The 21,277-nt window shown below is 39.7% G+C and overlaps 1 protein-coding gene across 4 annotated transcripts in view; it reads right to left on the reverse strand.

Annotated features, from left to right (window-relative positions):
• LOC128645842 (synaptotagmin-like protein 2) overlaps window positions 1–21,277 on the reverse strand; it is a 258,116-nt gene that overhangs the window by 34,857 nt on the left and 201,982 nt on the right. For all 4 annotated transcript variants that reach the window (XM_053699133.1, XM_053699132.1, XM_053699131.1 and 1 more), the window contains one exon: window positions 6,672–6,841. In XM_053699133.1, coding sequence (XP_053555108.1) covers window positions 6,672–6,841 — 170 coding nt within the window. The remainder of the gene's footprint in view (window positions 1–6,671; window positions 6,842–21,277) is intronic.

Here is a 21,277-nt window from a genome sequence, read left to right on the forward strand (position 1 = left end):
TAACCCCTAAACCACTGGCCTCCCACATCACCACCACTAACTAAACCTATTAACCCCTAAACCATCAGCCCCCACATTGCCAAAAACTAAATTAAGCTATTAACCCCTAAACCTAACAACCCCTTAACTTTAAATTAAAATTACAACATCCATATCTTAATCTAAATTAAAACTTACCTGTAGAATTAAAATAAACTAATGTTAAACTATTAATTAACCTATCCTAACTATTATACTAAAATTAAATTAAACTACCAATTAAATAAACTAAATTACATATTAAAAAATCCTAATCCTACTAAAATTATTTACATATACAATTAAATCTTATTAAAAGTACTAAATTACAACAAAACAAACAAACACTAAGTTACAAAAAACAAACACTAAGTTACTAAAAATAACAAACCAAATTATAAAAAATATATTTTTTACACCTAATCTAATAGCCCTAGCAAAATAAAAAAGTCCCCCCAAAATAAAAAACCCTAGCCTACAATAAACTACCAATAGCCCTTAAAAGGGCCTTTTGTGGGGCATTGCCCCAAAGATATCAGCTCTTTTACCTGTAAAAATAAAATAAAAACACCCCCCAACAGTAAAACCCACCACCCAACCAACCCCCCCAAATAAAAACCCTAACTCTAAAAAAAAACCTAAGCTACCCATTGCCCTGAAAAGGGCATTTGTATGGGCATTGCCCTTAAAAGGACATTTAGCTCTTTTACATTGCCCAGACCCTAATCTAAAAATAAAACCCACCCAAAAAACCCTTAAAAAAACCTAACACTAACCACCGATGATCCACTTACAGTTCTTGAAGTCCCGCTTGAAGGATCCATCCAGCCGGCGAAGTCATCATCCATGCGGCAAAAAGTCTTCATCCAGGCGGCCTCTTCCATCTTCATCCAGCTGGCGAAATCTTCATCCAGGCGGCCTCTTCTATCTTCATCCAGCCACCACGGAGTGGGTCCATCCTGAAGACATCCGACACGGAGCTCCTCTTCTTACGGTCGCCGATGTAAACTGAAGCTTCAATGCAAGGGACGCGATTCAAGATGGTGTCCCTTGCATTCCTATTGGCTGATTTGAGTGTTAAATTCAAATCAGCCAATAGGAGATGAACTTCTGAAATCCTATTGGCTGTTCAAATCAGCCAATAGGATGAAAGCTACTGAAATTCTATTGGCTGATTTGAACAGCCAATAGAATTTCAGTAGCTCTCATTCTATTGGCTGATTTGAACAGCCAATATGATTTCAGTAGCTCTCATCCTATTGGCTGATTTGAACAGCCAATAGGATTTCAGAAGATCGCCTCCTATTGGCTGATTTGAATTTAACACTCAAATCAGCCAATAGGAATGCAAGGGACTCCATCTTGAATCGCGTCCCTTGCATTGAAACTTCAGTTTACGGCGGCGATCTTAAGAAGAGTAGCTCTGCATCAGATGTCGTCAGGATGGACCCACTCCACGCCGGCTGGATGAAGATAGAAGAGGCCGTCTGGATGAAGACTTTGCAGGCTGGATGAAGATAGAAGAGGCCGTCTGGATGAAGACTTCTTGCCGCATGGATGATGACTTTGCAGGCTGGATAGATCCTTCAAGCGGGACTTTAAGAACTGTAAGTGGATCGTCGGGGGTTAGTGTTGGGGTTTTTTAAGGTTTTTTTTGGGCAATGCCCATACAAATGCCCTTTTCAGGGCAATGGGTTGCTTAGGTTTTTTTTAGAGTTAGGGTTTTTATTGGGGGGGGGGGTTGGTTGGGTGGTGGGTTTTACTGTTGGGGGGGTGTTTGTATTTTTTTTTTTTTTACAGGTAAAAGAGCTGATATCTTTGGGGCAACAAAGGGTTGCAGATATGCATTCAGAAGAGGAAGGAGTCTTGGGAACATATTAGCGCCAACACAGCTTAAGCCAGAGCACCCTGAAATTTCATCTTGGTTAAGATTCAAAGGCACATATAAGTGCAGCTATGCGCAATGCATAGCGTGCGAATATTTACAACAAGGAGAGGGTTTTGTCAGTACAGTTACGGGGGAAAAATTTAAACATTTCTCTTGTCTTAACTGCAGATCGTGCTATGTGGTATATGTACTTACCTGCATTGATTGTGGGATTCAATATACAGGCCTCACTACGAGGGAGACCAGAGATAGGATTAGGGAGCATGTTGCCAACATAAAAGCTGGTAAACTGACTACACCTCTTGTACAGCATTTCAAACAGGTACACTGTAAAAATGTTAACTCCTTGAGGTGAACTATAGTTGAAATGGTTAAATGTAAAGAGAGTGGGGGAAATAGAGACAAATTGCTAGCCAATAGGGAGGTCTATTGGATACACAGGCTCTGGACAAGAGTTCCAGATGGATTGAACTCAGAATATGATTTTATTAATTTCTGGGAATAGGGGTCCTGATACTGTGTATGTATGTATATATATATATATATATATATATATATATATATATATATATATATATATATATGTATGTATATATATATATATATATATATATACATGATTATATATTCATGTGTATATATATTTTTATCAGAATGGTTTTCTAGTATTCAGATTATTAGGCTGATTTAAAAGTAGAAAATAATGTATCAAATACATGTATTCAATGTTGCCATATATATGTACCAATTAATCACATTTGATAAAGTTGTTATGTTTTGTCAACTTTGATACAGTAACTCAAATGTATGACACCATAGTAAGAATATTCAGCTACCCTGAGTTGGTATTATTAGGTGCTTTATTCATTTGTATTTGATCTGTGTACTATATTTGGCATTTTGATGTAATTTTTGTAAAAACATAACTTGACCTATCTTCTGATGTTTGTATTAAGGTCTATTTATCCCCGATATTCTAAACAGCTGTTAAAGTGTTTAGAATCACATAATTCTGTAAAAGTGAGTTATTGCTTAAATACAGTTGCAACTTAAATTGTAATTGTAGTTACAACTTTAGCAATAATGGGTATGTTCAGAGCTCCACTCCAAGAAAAAAAGGTGTGTTTTTAACCTAATCAGTATGCCCCAACAGGTATAAATGGCCAATGGAAATCTGAGACTGTAGCTACGATTACAGCCTTTTGAGCCAAAACGCATCAGCAGACAGTCCTTGGAGTGGAGTTCACACCACTCACATTGCCACTTGATCCATATTGTTTGTCTTACTTCTTTTGCCAAAGAGGTTTTTAAGAATTCTAAATAAGGACTTCCTTTATCAACATTTCTGGCTACGAGTGCACCTTCACTTTTTGTGCTGTCTGGATTTCCTGAAACAAAGGTTTGCACAGTTGATTTCGGATGTTTCCTGCATTCCATATTCCCACTCACCTCACACAGCATAACTCAGCAGTGACCGAATTGGAGGTCAGAGGTCGGTAGCCGGAGACGCTGGATGACGTCAGATGCCATTAGGTGAACGAGCCATAGAGGGGAGCGGAGTCAAGACCAGTCCCTATACGGTTGAATTACCGGACTGTTCCACAGTGGTTTCGAAGCAAGACAGAAGACTAATAACGCTACCTGAGGACAGGCTATTCACAGGTTACGGCAGTCTTATATATACAGACCGGTTCTTTGGAGGTGAGGTGAGTGGAGGAGGGTTTCACAACTGTTGGTGTCAGCCCTCTTTTGAACTTCCATTATATATTTCTTGTTGAGTTTTCAGAGTGGAATTCCATTGACACAAGTGGTATTTGCCTTATGGGTACTATAGGTGCCGACACATTATTGTATGCATAGGTTAATTAATAGTTTAAAATTAGTTTATTTTAATTCTACAGGTAAGTTTTAATTTATATTACGATAGGGATGTTGTAATTTTAATTTAAAGTTAAGGGGTTGTTAGGTTTAGGGGTTAATAGCTTAATTTAGTTTTTGGTGATGTGGGGGGCTGATGGTTTAAGGGTTTATAGGTTTAGTGGTGGTGATGTGGGAGGCCAGAGGTTTAGGGGTTAATAAGTTTAGTTAGTGGCGGCGGTGTCGGGGAGCGGCGGGATAGAGGTTAATACATTTTATTTGTGTTGGCGATGTCAGGGGCGGCAGATTAGGGGTGTTTAGACTCGGGGTTTATGTTAGGGTGTTAGGTGTAAATGTAACTTGTTTTCTACCATAGAAATCAATGGGGTATATTTCATTGTCTTGCAGCATCAAACATAAGCTTTCGGTGCTTTCAGGCTCCCATTGATTTCTATGGCATCCGCAGCTTCAAGGGTGGCAGATTGAAAACCAGGTACGATGCATCAGAATAGCCGCAAGCGTACCTGTTAACTATTTGATAAATTGGGAAAAGTGTCAAATAGAGCCGAATGTCGGAACATCTGTAATGACGTAAGAATCGATCTGCGTCGTATTGAGATTGCGGGATCGTATGTTACGTCACAAATTTCAACATTTGTCGGTCTTGAGGCTTTGATAACTAGGTCTGATCAATCTCGCAACAATTACGATGCGGCATTCCGGCGAATTTTCAGTTGAAACTTTGATAAATAGGCCCCTGAGTATCATGAGCACTGTCTATGGGCTGAAGGATTTTTAGTATACTACTAATTTATATTCCTGAACTATTGCTGCATTTGCCTCACCGCTGGCATGTTAATATAAATTGATCATGAGGTATTAGGGATCCATTGGCCATCTAGGTCTCAGCACACATTAGTGGGTAAGGTCTGTATTTAAAATTTTAAAACTAATATGAATGCAGTTTTCACACTGCAATAACTAGGTTACCTTAAAACGCACAGCATTCCCGGAATTGTCCTTTGTTATTATTGTTTCTTTGCATGGTCCACAGGAATAAATGAACAATAATATAACATAGTAATTTATTTCTATGGACCCTGTAAAGAAACAATAAAGGTTCTTTCTTTGAATTGAGGCTGGAATCTACTTGTTCATTTTGCTGATGGTGAGACTTGGCAGTCTGTGATTTCGTGCCCATATGCAATAATTGTGCTGTTTTCGAGTTTGTTTGAAGATTGTTCTTTGCCATTGGCAGAAGCAAAAGTTTGGTGAAGTCAACTGAGATGAGCGATGTGATACCATTTGTAAAGTGTAAATCTCCTTGTAAACACCTCTTTATTTGTGCAAATAAACATAATTTGGCATTAATTTACCTGAACTTTATACATCCTAGTAAGTCATCCAATTTGGCAGTGAGTTGAGTCTACTCTGGCAGACCATACTGCGGTGACAGCCAGATGTTTGACATCTCCCCAACAAGCATCAAGTACAATTAACACATTCTGTAATGCTACTGTGTCACCTCCCAAACTAGGTGACGTTTAGTCATCTTAACAAAAATGCATCACTGCTATTTAAAGTGTAGCGAGAGAGCGCAAAACAGAGGGGGAGAGAGAGCAAAAGAGAGGGGGAGGGAGAGGGAGCAAGGGGTTGGACCGATGTACTGCAAAAAACTGACCCGTGTGAACGGGCTTTAGGATTAGTGTTCTTATAATTTTCAAATTAGTTAATAAAATATGTCATGACTTCTGGCATTCAAGGGTATACACATACAGTTTAGCTCAAATATGTAAGAAAACATAAACATCAATAAAATATATACCTGTCCCCTTATATACAGAAGCAAAAAGCAAATACAGAAATAAATTGGTGCACTTTAAAAAAATTCTTAAAGGTTAAAAAAATGGTTAAAATATATCTTGTCACATACTAATAAATATAAAACAAGTTACATTTTATAGCAAAAAGTAGCAACAATGTCTAATGTGGTCACATCAAATGGATTGACTATATCCTTGTGTGTATATGAAATATTCTATCACCAATTGTTGTGACTACATTTTACATCAGATATTTACTATTATGTAACAATATATATTTTTACTACTTTTTTGCATTGAAAACATCAACAGTTTTCTATGTTATGTGAACAACCCATAACAATGACTACATAAATTAAAAGGCACACTCAAGTCAAAATTAAACTTTCATTATTCAGATAGAGCACACGGTTTAAAACAAATTTCCAAATTACTTCCATTATCTTAATCTTTTAATATGCTCACTTTCTGAGGCACCAGTCCCTACTGAGCATGTGCAAGATTCATAGAATATATACATTATGGCCTTTTTATTATGCATTTACTGATTATGCTATTCTATTGTATTTTGTGGTTCTTTAAAGGGACCGTCCAGTCAGAATTAAACTTTCATGATTCAGATAAGGCATGTAATTTTAAACAACATTCCAATTTACTTTTATCATAAAATTTTCTTTGTTCTCTTGGGATTCTTAGTTTAAAGCTAAGCCTAGATAGGCTTATATGCTAATTTCTAAGCCCTTGAAGGCCGCCTCTTATCTGAATGCATTTGACAGTTTTTACAGCTAGAGGGCGTTAGTTCATGTGTGCTATATAACATTGTGCTCACGCACGTGGAGTTACTTATGAGAGGGCACTGAATGGCTAAAATGCATCTGTCAAAAGAACTGAAATAAAGGGGCAGTCTGCAGAGGCTTGGATACAAGGTAATCAAGCTTTCAAGGTAATTATGCAAAACTTTGGAATTGGTAATAAAGGGATTATCTATCTTTTTAAACAATAAAAAGTCTGGTGTAGACTGTCCCTTTAAGTTCTCATTCCTTTCTTATTAATTATTTCAGAAAAAAAAGAAAAATCCTACTAACGGATCTGATCGCCCTTTCTTCTCGTCCACTACGGCCAGGTCCTTACACTGTGCCACGAAAATCTGAAACTCGCGATTCTTTTCGTCGTAATCCAAAGAAAACTGGACTGTTCCCTGGGCATCCACGCTGCCAAAATCCCCACTGTACACACTGAGCACACTGTTACTGACCTGATAAAAGAAGAAATGCATAAAAATGTTTGAAGGCTTAGTAAGTATGAGCAAATAATACAGATGTGTCATGGAATAACGAGTCAGCTGAAGCAATACTTACTATAAGAAAGCTGAAACATATTTAATACAAAGCTCTGAACCCTTCTCTGACATTGCACACACAATACCTACGTACCAGGGAAATAATTATGTAACATTATTTTGGGTTGAAATGGTTATTTTGGGGGTGAGTTTACATTATAAATTGTAGTCAGTAAATTTGTTACTCATTGAAAAATCTCTTTTTAAACAGCCATACATAACCATTTGTTGCATAATATTTTGTAGTCAAGTGATAGTTGAACCAAGGACAAATATAAGTAAGGCCCCATAACCCTTATGCTACCTGAGATTTCCAACATCCCGGCAATTTTCAGGACACCTTTAAAGGAGTGTGGTGTGGTGAAGTGTATGGGTGCGGCCTTCATGGCAGCCACTGCACATGCTGTATGCACAATAAAGGAGTGCACTGTGCTTGTATAAAGTAGTGTGCCTTGCACCCAGCATTTCCAGTATGCACTGAACAGCAGGCCTTATATTTGCCTGCATCTGCTCCTGTCTCCCACACACTGCGCTGTTGCACCCCATCCTCTCTCTCTCTCTCTCTCTCTCTCTCTTCCCTGCCTGGCAGACACTGCATATGAAGTCTCTTCAAGCGTCAAGCATCATAAATGGAATTTGAAGCCTAGGCATACAATAAGCAGGCATGGGCATTTAGCTTCTGAATGTAGGAGAAGGCAGCCATTTGTGGTGCTCAGCTCTTTTCGGAGCTAGTGTTCTATCAGATTAAGCTACCTGTCAGAAACAAGCTGCTTGTGCATTGAGCATGTGCTCTGTGACGTTACCGCATTCCAAATCGGCATAACAAATATGTTTGAAATGCGGTGATCTCACGGGAGCATGCAGACTGCACGGGTAGCTTATTCTGACGAAGGAGTAATACCTCAAGCTATGCCTCTGTGACTGTCTGCTTACTCGCATGCGCAATCACAGGGGTAGCTTATTCTGACAGATTTTTTCACAAGAAGAAATCAAACTTCGAAAAGAGCCAAACACCACAAGTGGCCGTCTTCTTCTGCGTTCGGATGCTAACGAAGCATCCAAATGCCCATGCTTAGAAGTTAGTTTCTCTATTCTTAATTAAAAAAATATTTTTTTTGCAGCTTTCCATTTCCTAATGACAGCACAGAGAGAATTAGCCATTTTGTGCATCCTACAAACCTGACCACATATCAGCTTTCTATGCAATGTGTCATCTGCTTATGCTTAAAGGGATAAATGATAAATGATAAATCATATATATAAAAACTCTGCAATATACTTTCATTATTTATTGTGTCCCTTTTTCTATAATTCCATTCTGAAATTGTGAGCTTTTCAGTTTCTGTTAGAAATGGAAGTGCAGAACACTGTTATATTCCACACAGCCATTGGCTGCATAGTCTACTGACCTATATATAACTGTCCCTAATTGGCTACTGCAGACAAGTTAAAACTTGGCAGCTCCCATTGTTTTAAAGACACCAAAACTTTACACTTATTTTGCCAATATTTAAACAACTAATGAAAGTTTAAAAAAATACATCTACATGCTATTTTCAGACTAATCTTTTTTTGAATGCATCATTCTATCTACCATTTATCTAGTGTCTAATGTCCCTTTAAGCCATGTTCTCAGTTATAAAATTAATTTAAATTTTCTGATAATTCTCAGATTTTAAAGTAAGAGGGTTTGATGTAAAACATATGTACTGGACATTCTCTGGCAATATAACAATTGTGTTAGCACACAATATTTTACAATAGGACATGCAGAGTGTACAACCTGCAAGAGCAGTCTGTCTCGCTATTACAAAGCTGATGAGGTTGTTTCGTTTATACTTCTCATTAACCATTTGAAGTTGTCCTTTTTGCATATGTTAGAGTTTTATAGAGATCAGGTTTTTTTTTTTCTCCATTTTAATTTGTTCTGTAAGGTTTTAAATACAAATTTGTGATGTTGGTATAATTTACTATAGAGTGATTGGTTACAAGATAGAAATGGCTCTACTGATTGAAATGGCTTAACTTGCAACTTGACACAGTTTTCTTTTTACAAGATACTAGTTTTACACACAAGCTTTATTGAATCAAATCATTGTGTGCACACACTGCAATACAGCAACTATATTGTTGACTAAGGTTAGTATTCCTTTAAGGTGATTTTTTTTATAACAATTCATTCAGACCACAGGCTCTAGCTCCAGTTTATCTTTACTCACTGACTTCCACTAAAGAAATGTAATAATCTCTTTTGTTAAATGATTTCTCTCTAAAATTATTGAACTGATCCACATGAAATATTTCACCTTTTTATGAATGCTTATAACTAGTAAAGTCAGAAGAGGGCTTAAAGGGACACTAAACCCAAAGTTTTTCTTTCATGATTCCAGTGGCGGCTGGTGACTTTTGAAGATGGGGGAGCACTAGCCCCGCCCCTCAGATGGCTCCGCCCATTTTAATGTGTGTGTGTGTATATATACATACATACACTCTGCCAGTTACCTTAAAATGACATTAAACCCAAAAGTTTTCTTTCATAATTCAGACAGATAATACAATTTTAAACAACATTCCAATTTACTTCTATTATCTAATTTGCTTCATTCTTTAGATATCCTTTGTCAAAGGAATAGCAATGCACATGGACGAGCCAATCACAGGAGGCATCTATGTGCAGCCACCAATCAGAAACTACTGAGCCTATCTAGATATGCTTTTCAGGAAAGAATATCAAGAGAATGAAGCAAATTAGATAATAGAAGTAAATTAGAAAGTTGTTTAAAATGGTATTCTCTATCTGAATCATGAAAGAGAAAAATTGGGTTTAATGTCCCTTTAAAGGCAAATGCAAGCAAAAAAACAAACATTCCAATAAGAGGCTATATTCACTAAGAGAGATAGGTGGGGTGGCAGCAGTGTAAAGGGGCAGCTCAAAACTAGGCTATGGGGGTTGCTCAGAAAAAGGTAGATTGGCTGGAAGTTCATAGGCTGTTTCTGTTTCAAAGTAATAAATTAATTTTCCCACAATAAAATTTTTCTTGGATCTCTACTTTAATTAAAACATATGGGGGGGGGGAAGCATACATATAATAAGCTACAAGAATAAACCTATACATGCATGACACAGCTTATTTAAACAATATGCACACATACACACAGAATATATATATATATATATATATATATATACATACACACATTACACAATTATATATGTGTGTGTGTTTATATATATATATATACATATATATATATATATATATATATATATATACACACACACATACGCCATTTTATAATACTTAGTAGTTTTTCTTCATTTTAAAAGCAATTGTGTAGATTTGGAACCCCCTAGCAGCTGCTAAACCCCATAATTGAAGCTGTATACCTTCATATTAAGATCTGTTGTTGGGCTGGCTATACACATGTGGCATGGCTGGGATCTCCTGATGACATCACTGCTACTGCTGACTGCTCGTGTGAAAGCTATGTCAAGCATTTTAAAAGCTTGTGTTTGTGCCTTGTTCCCAGCAGCAGCAGTTGGGAGCAAGGCCGGACTGGGACCAAAAAACGGCCCTGGCATTTTAGGGCAAAAAGGCCCCTCTTATTCACATACATGTAGGCACACAACATATACAGCATTTACATACATGCAGCCACACACACTAAATAGCATTCACTTACATGCACACAACACACACCACTTACATGCACACAACACATAATTCACATACATATAGACACAACACACACACACAACACAGCATTTTCATACATGCAGATGCACAACACACACTACCCAGCATTCACATACATATACACGCAGACACACTACACAGCATTCACATACATATACACGCAGACACACAACACACACTGCACAGCATTCACATACATATACACGCAGACACACAACACACACTGCACAGCATTCACATACATATACACGCAGACACACAACACACACTGCACAGCGTTCACATACACGCAGACACACAACACACACTGCACAGCATTCACATACATATACACGCAGACACACTACACAGCATTCACATACATATACACGCAGACACACTACACAGCATTCACATACATATACACGCAGACACACAACACACACTACACAGCATTCACATACATATACACGCAGACACACTACACAGCATTCACATACATATACACGCAGACACACAACACACACTGCACAGCATTCAAATACATATACACTCAGACACACAACACACACTGCACAGCATTCACATACATATACACGCAGACACACAACACACACTGCACAGCATTCACATACATATACACGCAGACACACAACACACACTACACAGCATTCACATACACGCAGACACACTACACAGCATTCACATACATATACACGCAGACACACTACACACACTACACAGCATTCACATACATATACACGCAGACACACTACACAGCATTCACATACATATACACGCAGACACACAACACACACTGCACAGCATTCACATACATATACACGCAGACACACAACACACACTGCACAGCATTCACATACATATACACGCAGACACACAACACACACTACACAGCATTCACATACATATACACGCAGACACACTACACAGCATTCACATACATATACACGCAGACACACAACACACACTGACAGCATTCACATACATATACACGCAGACACACTACACAGCATTCACATACATATACACGCAGACACACAACACACACTGACAGCATTCACATACATATACACGCAGACACACTACACAGCATTCACATACATATACACGCAGACACACTACACAGCATTCACATACATATACACGCAGACACACAACACAGCATTCACATACATATACACGCAGACACACAACACACACTACACAGCATTCACATACATATACACGCAGACACACAACACACACTGACAGCATTCACATACATATACACACAGACACACTACACAGCATTCACATACATATACACGCAGACACACAACACAGCATTCACATACATATACACGCAGACACACAACACACACTGACAGCATTCACATACATATACACGCAGACACACTACACAGCATTCACATACATATACACGCAGACACACAACACACACTGACAGCATTCACATACATATACACGCAGACACACAACACACACTACACAGCATTCACATACATATACACGCAGACACACAACACACACTACACAGCATTCACATACATATACACGCAGACACACAACACACACTACACAGCATTCACATACATATACACGCAGACACACAACACACACTACACAGCATTCACATACATATACACGCAGACACACAACACACACTGACAGCATTCACATACATATACACACAGACACACTACACAGCATTCACATACATATACACGCAGACACACAACACACACAGACAGCATTCACATACATATACACGCAGACACACAACACACACTACACAGCATTCACATACATATACACGCAGACACACAACACACACTACACAGCATTCACATACATATACACGCAGACACACAACACACACTACACAGCATTCACATACATATACACGCAGACACACAACACACACTGACAGCATTCACATACATATACACACAGACACACTACACAGCATTCACATACATATACACGCAGACACACAACACACACTGACAGCATTCACATACATATACACGCAGACACACAACACACACTACACAGCATTCACATACATATACACGCAGACACACAACACACACTACACAGCATTCACATACATATACACGCAGACACACAACACACACTACACAGCATTCACATACACGCAGACACACAACACACACTACAAAGCATTCACATACATATACACGCAGACACACAACACACACTACACAGCATTCACATACATATACACGCAGACACACAACACACACTACACAGCATTCACATACATATACACGCAGACACACAACACACACTGCACAGCATTCACATACATATACACGCAGACACACTACACAGCATTCACATACATATACACGCAGACACACAACACACACTGACAGCATTCACATACATATACACGCAGACACACAACACACACTACACAGCATTCACATACATATACACGCAGACACACAACACACACTACACAGCATTCACATACATATACACGCAGACACACAACACACACTGCACAGCATTCACATACATATACACGCAGACACACAACACACACTACACAGCATTCACATACATATACACGCAGACACACAACACACACTGCACAGCATTCACATACATATACACGCAGACACACAACACACACTGCACAGCATTCACATACATATACACGCAGACACACAACACACACTGCACAGCATTCACATACATATACACGCAGACACACAACACACACTGCACAGCATTCACATACATATACACGCAGACACACAACACACACTACACAGCATTCACATACATATACACGCAGACACACTACACAGCATTCACATACATATACACGCAGACACACAACACACACTGACAGCATTCACATACATATACACGCAGACACACTACACAGCATTCACATACATATACACGCAGACACACTACACAGCATTCACATACATATACACGCAGACACACAACACACACTGCACAGCATTCACATACATATACACGCAGACACACAACACACTACACAGCATTCACATACATATACACGCAGACACACAACACACACTGCACAGCATTCACATACATATACACGCAGACACACAACACACACTGCACAGCATTCACATACACGCAGACACACAACACACACTGCACAGCATTCACATACATATACACGCAGACACACAACACACACTGCACAGCATTCACATACATATACACGCAGACACACTACACAGCATTCACATACATATACACGCAGACACACTACACAGCATTCACATACATATACACGCAGACACACAACACACACTACACAGCATTCACATACATATACACGCAGACACACTACACAGCATTCACATACATATACACGCAGACACACAACACACACTGCACAGCATTCACATACATATACACGCAGACACACAACACACACTGACAGCATTCACATACATATACACGCAGACACACTACACAGCATTCACATACATATACACGCAGACACACAACACACACTGACAGCATTCACATACATATACACGCAGACACACTACACAGCATTCACATACATATACACGCAGACATACTACACAGCATTCACATACATATACACGCAGACACACAACACACACTTCACAGCATTCACATACATATACACGCAGACACACAACACACACTGCACAGCATTCACATACATATACACGCAGACACACAACACACCCTGCACAGCATTCACATACATATACACGCAGACACACAACACACACTACACAGCATTCACATACATATACACGCAGACACACTACACAGCATTCACATACATATACACGCAGACACACTACACACACTACACAGCATTCACATACATATACACGCAGACACACTACACAGCATTCACATACATATACACGCAGACACACAACACACACTGCACAGCATTCACATACATATACACGCAGACACACAACACACTTTACACAGCATTCACATACATATACACGCAGACACACTACACAGCATTCACATACATATACACGCAGACACACAACACACACTGACAGCATTCACATACATATACACGCAGACACACTACACAGCATTCACATACATATACACGCAGACACACAACACACACTGACAGCATTCACATACATATACACGCAGACACACTACACAGCATTCACATACATATACACGCAGACACACTACACAGCATTCACATACATATACACGCAGACACACAACACACACTACACAGCATTCACATACATATACACGCAGACACACAACACACACTACACAGCATTCACATACATATACACGCAGACACACAACACACACTGACAGCATTCACATACATATACACACAGACACACTACACAGCATTCACATACATATACACGCAGACACACAACACAGCATTCACATACATATACACGCAGACACACAACACACACTGACAGCATTCACATACATATACACGCAGACACACTACACAGCATTCACATACATATACACGCAGGCACACAACACACACTGACAGCATTCACATACATATACACGCAGACACACTACACAGCATTCACATACATATACACGCAGACACACTACACAGCATTCACATACATATACACGCAGACACACAACACACACTACACAGCATTCACATACATATACACGCAGACACACAACACACACTACACAGCATTCACATACATATACACGCAGACACACAACACACACTGACAGCATTCACATACATATACACACAGACACACTACACAGCATTCACATACATATACACGCAGACACACAACACACACTGACAGCATTCACATACATATACACGCAGACACACAACACACACTACACAGCATTCACATACATATACACGCAGACACACAACACACACTACACAGCATTCACATACATATACACGCAGACACACAACACACACTACACAGCATTCACATACATATACACGCAGACACACAACACACACTGACAGCATTCACATACATATACACACAGACACACTACACAGCATTCACATACATATACACGCAGATACACAACACACACTGACAGCATTCACATACATATACACGCAGACACACAACACACACTACACAGCATTCACATACATATACACGCAGACACACAACACACACTACACAGCATTCACATACACGCAGACACACAACACACACTACACAGCATTCACATACATATACACGCAGACACACAACACACACTACACAGCATTCACATACATATACACGCAGACACACAACACACACTACACAGCATTCACATACATATACACGCAGACACACAACACACACTGCACAGCATTCACATACATATACACGCAGACACACTACACAGCATTCACATACATATACACGCAGACACACAACACACACTGACAGCATTCACATACATATACACACAGACACACAACACACACTACACAGCATTCACATACATATACACGCAGACACACAACACACACTACACAGCATTCACATACATATACACGCAGACACACAACACACACTGCACAGCATTCACATACACGCAGACACACAACACACACTACACAGCATTCACATACATATACACGCAGACACACAACACACACTGCACAGCATTCACATACATATACACGCAGACACACAACACACACTGCACAGCATTCACATACATATACACGCAGACACACAACACACACTGCACAGCATTCACATACATATACACGCAGACACACAACACACACTGCACAGCATTCACATACATATACACGCAGACACACAACACACACTACACAGCATTCACATACATATACACGCAGACACACTACACAGCATTCACATACATATACACGCAGACACACAACACACACTGACAGCATTCACATACATATACACGCAGACACACTACACAGCATTCACATACATATACACGCAGACACACAACACACACTGACAGCATTCACATACATATACACGCAGACACACTACACAGCATTCACATACATATACACGCAGACACACTACACAGCATTCACATACATATACACGCAGACACACAACACACACTACACAGCATTCACATACATATACACGCAGACACACAACACACACTACACAGCATTCACATACATATACACGCAGACACACAACACACACTGACAGCATTCACATACATATACACACAGACACACTACACAGCATTCACATACATATACACGCAGACACACAACACACACTGACAGCATTCACATACATATACACGCAGACACACAACACACACTACACAGCATTCACATACATATACACGCAGACACACAACACACACTACACAGCATTCACATACATATACACGCAGACACACAACACACACTACACAGCATTCACATACATATACACGCAGACACACAACACACACTACACAGCATTCACATACATATACACGCAGACACACAACACACACTGACAGCATTCACATACATATACACACAGACACACTACACAGCATTCACATACATATACACGCAGACACACAACACACACTACACAGCATTCACATACATATACACGCAGACACACAACACACACTACACAGCATTCACATACATATACACGCAGACACACAACACACACTGACAGCATTCACATACATATACACGCAGACACACAACACACACTACACAGCATTCACATACATATACACGCAGACACACAACACACACTACACAGCATTCACATACATATACACGCAGACACACAACACACACTGCACAGCATTCACATACATATACACGCAGACACACAACACACACTGCACAGCATTCACATACATATACACGCAGACACACAACACACACTACACAGCATTCACATACATATACACGCAGACACACAACACACACTGCACAGCATTCACTACAGATGTCAGCCCTCTATGCTCTGACCCAGGTACAGTACTGTATCTTATTGTGACTGACAGCTCTGTGCACTAATGAAGCCAACAATGATGAGTAAAAGCTTCTTTGCAGATTTTTGCATCCCTGGAAGTTCAATCATTGACAAAGCCCTGGGAAAAGGTTAGCTACAGCAATGAGTGGAACTGGCTACACATGCAGCTTGATCAGCATATTCCCCCTTTAAACAGATTGCACTCTGCTTGCCTGTCTACAGCTGCCTGCCCTTCGACAATGCCACAAGAAATGTCAGTGCCACTGCCCATAACAGGAGGAAATAGAAAGAATCTCTGTTCTGCATAAACTACAGCAACAGGGAAAGGACTGTAAAGATTAAATGTACTACCCACCTTGTAGTAACTTCCTGACTTGTTGCTGCAGATGGTCCAGGAGTGAAACGGGAACTGGCTACACCCACAGCTTCAGCCTCCTGCTTACAGATCAGCATTCCCTCCTGTTAACAGAGCCTGCGCTCTGCTTGTCTGCCTGAAGCTGTCTGTCCTTTCCCCTTACCACAGTACATGTAACTGCAGATAAGAGGAAATAGAATCTACACTGCATAACTCCAGCAGCAATAGGAAAGGGGCTATAGGGTACACTGAAGTATCTCTCACTGACATGCTGCAGGCACTCCCACCCCCGGCAGACAAAATATGCTAATGAGCTGTGTCTGTGTCTGCAATGAGCTCCGTAACTGCACTGACTGAAGCTGTATCTCTGTCAGAATCTCTCACTCGCTGTGCATTTTTAAAAAAATCAGATCTCTTCTGCTAGTGCTGTGCTGTGTATTGCAGGCTGTTTATTTGCAAGATAATCTTGCAAATAAACAGCCTGCAATACACAGCACAGCACAGAACTAGCAGAAGAGATCTGATTTGAAAACGCACATTGAGAGAGAGATTCTGACAGAGATACAGCTTCAGTCAGTGCTGTCTGTTACAGAGCTCAGTCTCCACTCTCCTGCAGAACGTCCCCTCAGTGACTGTCTACCTAAGCAGCACGGTTCAGGCAGTAACCCTATTTCACGCCCGAAATGACTAAAGTACCAGGCAATCTTACTTACTCCCTAACTCAGTCAGATTCTGCATGCCGCTGCCCCCCCATAAAAAAGCACAATTAAAACAATAAAAGTTTTCACTTAGCTGCTCTGATTCAGGGCCCCCTTGCCTGGCAGTAAGTCCACTCCTGCACATGCTGGCTGCTATCTTCTGGCTGCTGCCTGAGATGCTCCTCCCAAACACACAGTTCTTAGTGTGCGAGTGTCACGTGACAGCTGGCTCCCGCACACTAAGAGCTGTGCGATAAGGAAGGCAATGGGCTGGCCTGTAGGTGGCGCTGCAGTCAATGCAGGCTGAAAGTGGAAAAAGCTATTGCCTATACTTCTATCTATCGCACGTGCGATAGATAGAAATATAGGCAAAACAGCCCTTTCCACTTTCAGCCTTAAGAATTAAAAACTGCAGTTTTAATGTTTTTTTACTCAAAACTGCAGTGGAGCCTGCAAGATTGTTTTATTTTATCAACAATAAAGTTTTAAAAATAACTTTTTTTTTTTCATTAGGGGTCAGGGGGTTCCAGGGGTCAGGGGTTCCAGGGGTCAGTCAGGGGGTGCACGTGCTCAAGTGCTCCTATAGAGGAGCCTCCACTGCATGATTCAGATAGAGAATATAATTTTAAACATCTTTCCAATTTACTTCTATTTACTAATTTGCTTCATTTTTTAGATATCCTTTGTTGAAGAAATATCAATGCATATGGGTGAGCCAATCACACGAGCATCTATGTGCAGCCACCAATCTGCAGCTAATAAGCATATCTAGATATGCTTTACACCAAAGTATATCAATTTTATGAAGCAAATTAGATAATAGAAGTAAATTAGAAACTTGTTTAAAATTGCATGCTCTTAATAAATCATGAAAGAAATAATGTGGGTTTCATGTCCTTTTAAATTGATATCACCATAGATGCTGGCAAGAAAACTAAGAAAAAGAAGAATAGGTAGATTTATTTAAAAAAAATAATCATACAAATTAAAAGCCAGTGGTAAAAGTTTAGTAGCTGTTCCAACCAGGCTCCATGAATTCATTAAGCCCTGGCTTAGAGAATAACGTTATTCATGTGTTTTGCAAGTCCTATTGAAAACTAAGGCCCAGATTACGAGTTTTGCGTTAGAGGCTATGTGGTGCTAATGAGCAGTTTTGTCTCACCGCTCACTTTCCTACAGCGCTGGTATTACGAGTTTTCAGAAACCCGTCGTTAAAAGACTAGAAGTGAGAGTTGAGCAAAATTTTGCTCATTACCGCACTCCAATACCAGCGCTGCTTAAGTCAGTGGTGAGCTGGTGTAACGTGCTCGTGCACGATTTCCCCATAGGAATCAATGGGGAGAGCCGGCTGAAAAAAAGTCTTATACCTGCAAAAAAGCAGCGTAAAACTCCTTAATGCAGCCCCATTGATTCCTAAGGGGAAATAAAAGTTATGTTTACACCTAACACCCTAACATGAACCCCGAGTCTAAACACCCCTAATCTTACACTTATTAACCCCTAATCTGCTGCTGACACTTAAATTATAATTATTAACCCCTAATCTGCCGCTCCGGACACCGCCGCCACCTACATTATACTTATGAACCCCTAATCTGCTGCCCCCAATGTCGCCGCCACCTACATACACTTATTAACCCCTGATCTGCTGCCCCAATGTCGCAGCCACTATAATAAACATATTAACCCCTAAACCTCCGCACTCCCGCCTCACAAACATTAGTTAAATATTATTAACCCCTAATCTGCCGGCCCTAACATCGCCGCCACCTACCTACATTTATTAACCCCTAATCTGCCGCCCCCAACGTCGCCGCCACTATATTAAAGTTATTAACCCCTAAACCTAACCCTAAACCTAGCACCCCCTAACTTAAATATAATTTAAATAAATCTAAATAAATATTACTATCATTAACTAAATTATTCCTATTTAAAACTAAATACTTACCTGTAAAATAAACCTTAAGATAGCTACAATATAACTAATAGTTACATTGTAGCTAGCTTAGGATTTATTTTTATTTTACAGGCAAGTTTGTATTTATTTTAACTAGGTAGAATAGTTATTAAATAGTTATTAACTACCTAGTTAAAATAAATACAAATTTACCTGTAAAATAAAACCTAACCTAAGTTACACTAACACCTAACACTACACTACAATTAAATAAATTAAATAAATTAAATACAATTACCTAAATTAAATTAGCTAAAGTACAACCCCCCCCACTAAATTACAGAAAATAATAAACAAATGACAGAAATTTAAACTAATTACACCTAATCTAATAGCCCTATTAAAATATAAAAGCCCCCCCCCCCCCAATAAAAAAAACCCTAGCCTAAACTAAACTACCAATAGCCCTTAAAAGGGCCTTTTGCGGGGCATTGCCCCAAAGTAATCAGCTCTTTTACCTGTAAAAAAAAATACAAACAACCCCCCAACAGTAAAACCCACCACCCACACAACCAACCCCCCAAATAAAATACTAGCTAAAAAACCTAAGCTCCCCATTGCCCTGAAAAGGGCATTTGGATGGGTATTGCACTTAAAAGGGCAGTTAGCTCTTTTGCAAGCCCAAACCCCTAATCTAAAAAAT

This window comes from Bombina bombina, chromosome 1, assembly GCF_027579735.1.
Source record: "Bombina bombina isolate aBomBom1 chromosome 1, aBomBom1.pri, whole genome shotgun sequence".
Lineage (NCBI taxonomy): Eukaryota > Metazoa > Chordata > Amphibia > Anura > Bombinatoridae > Bombina > Bombina bombina.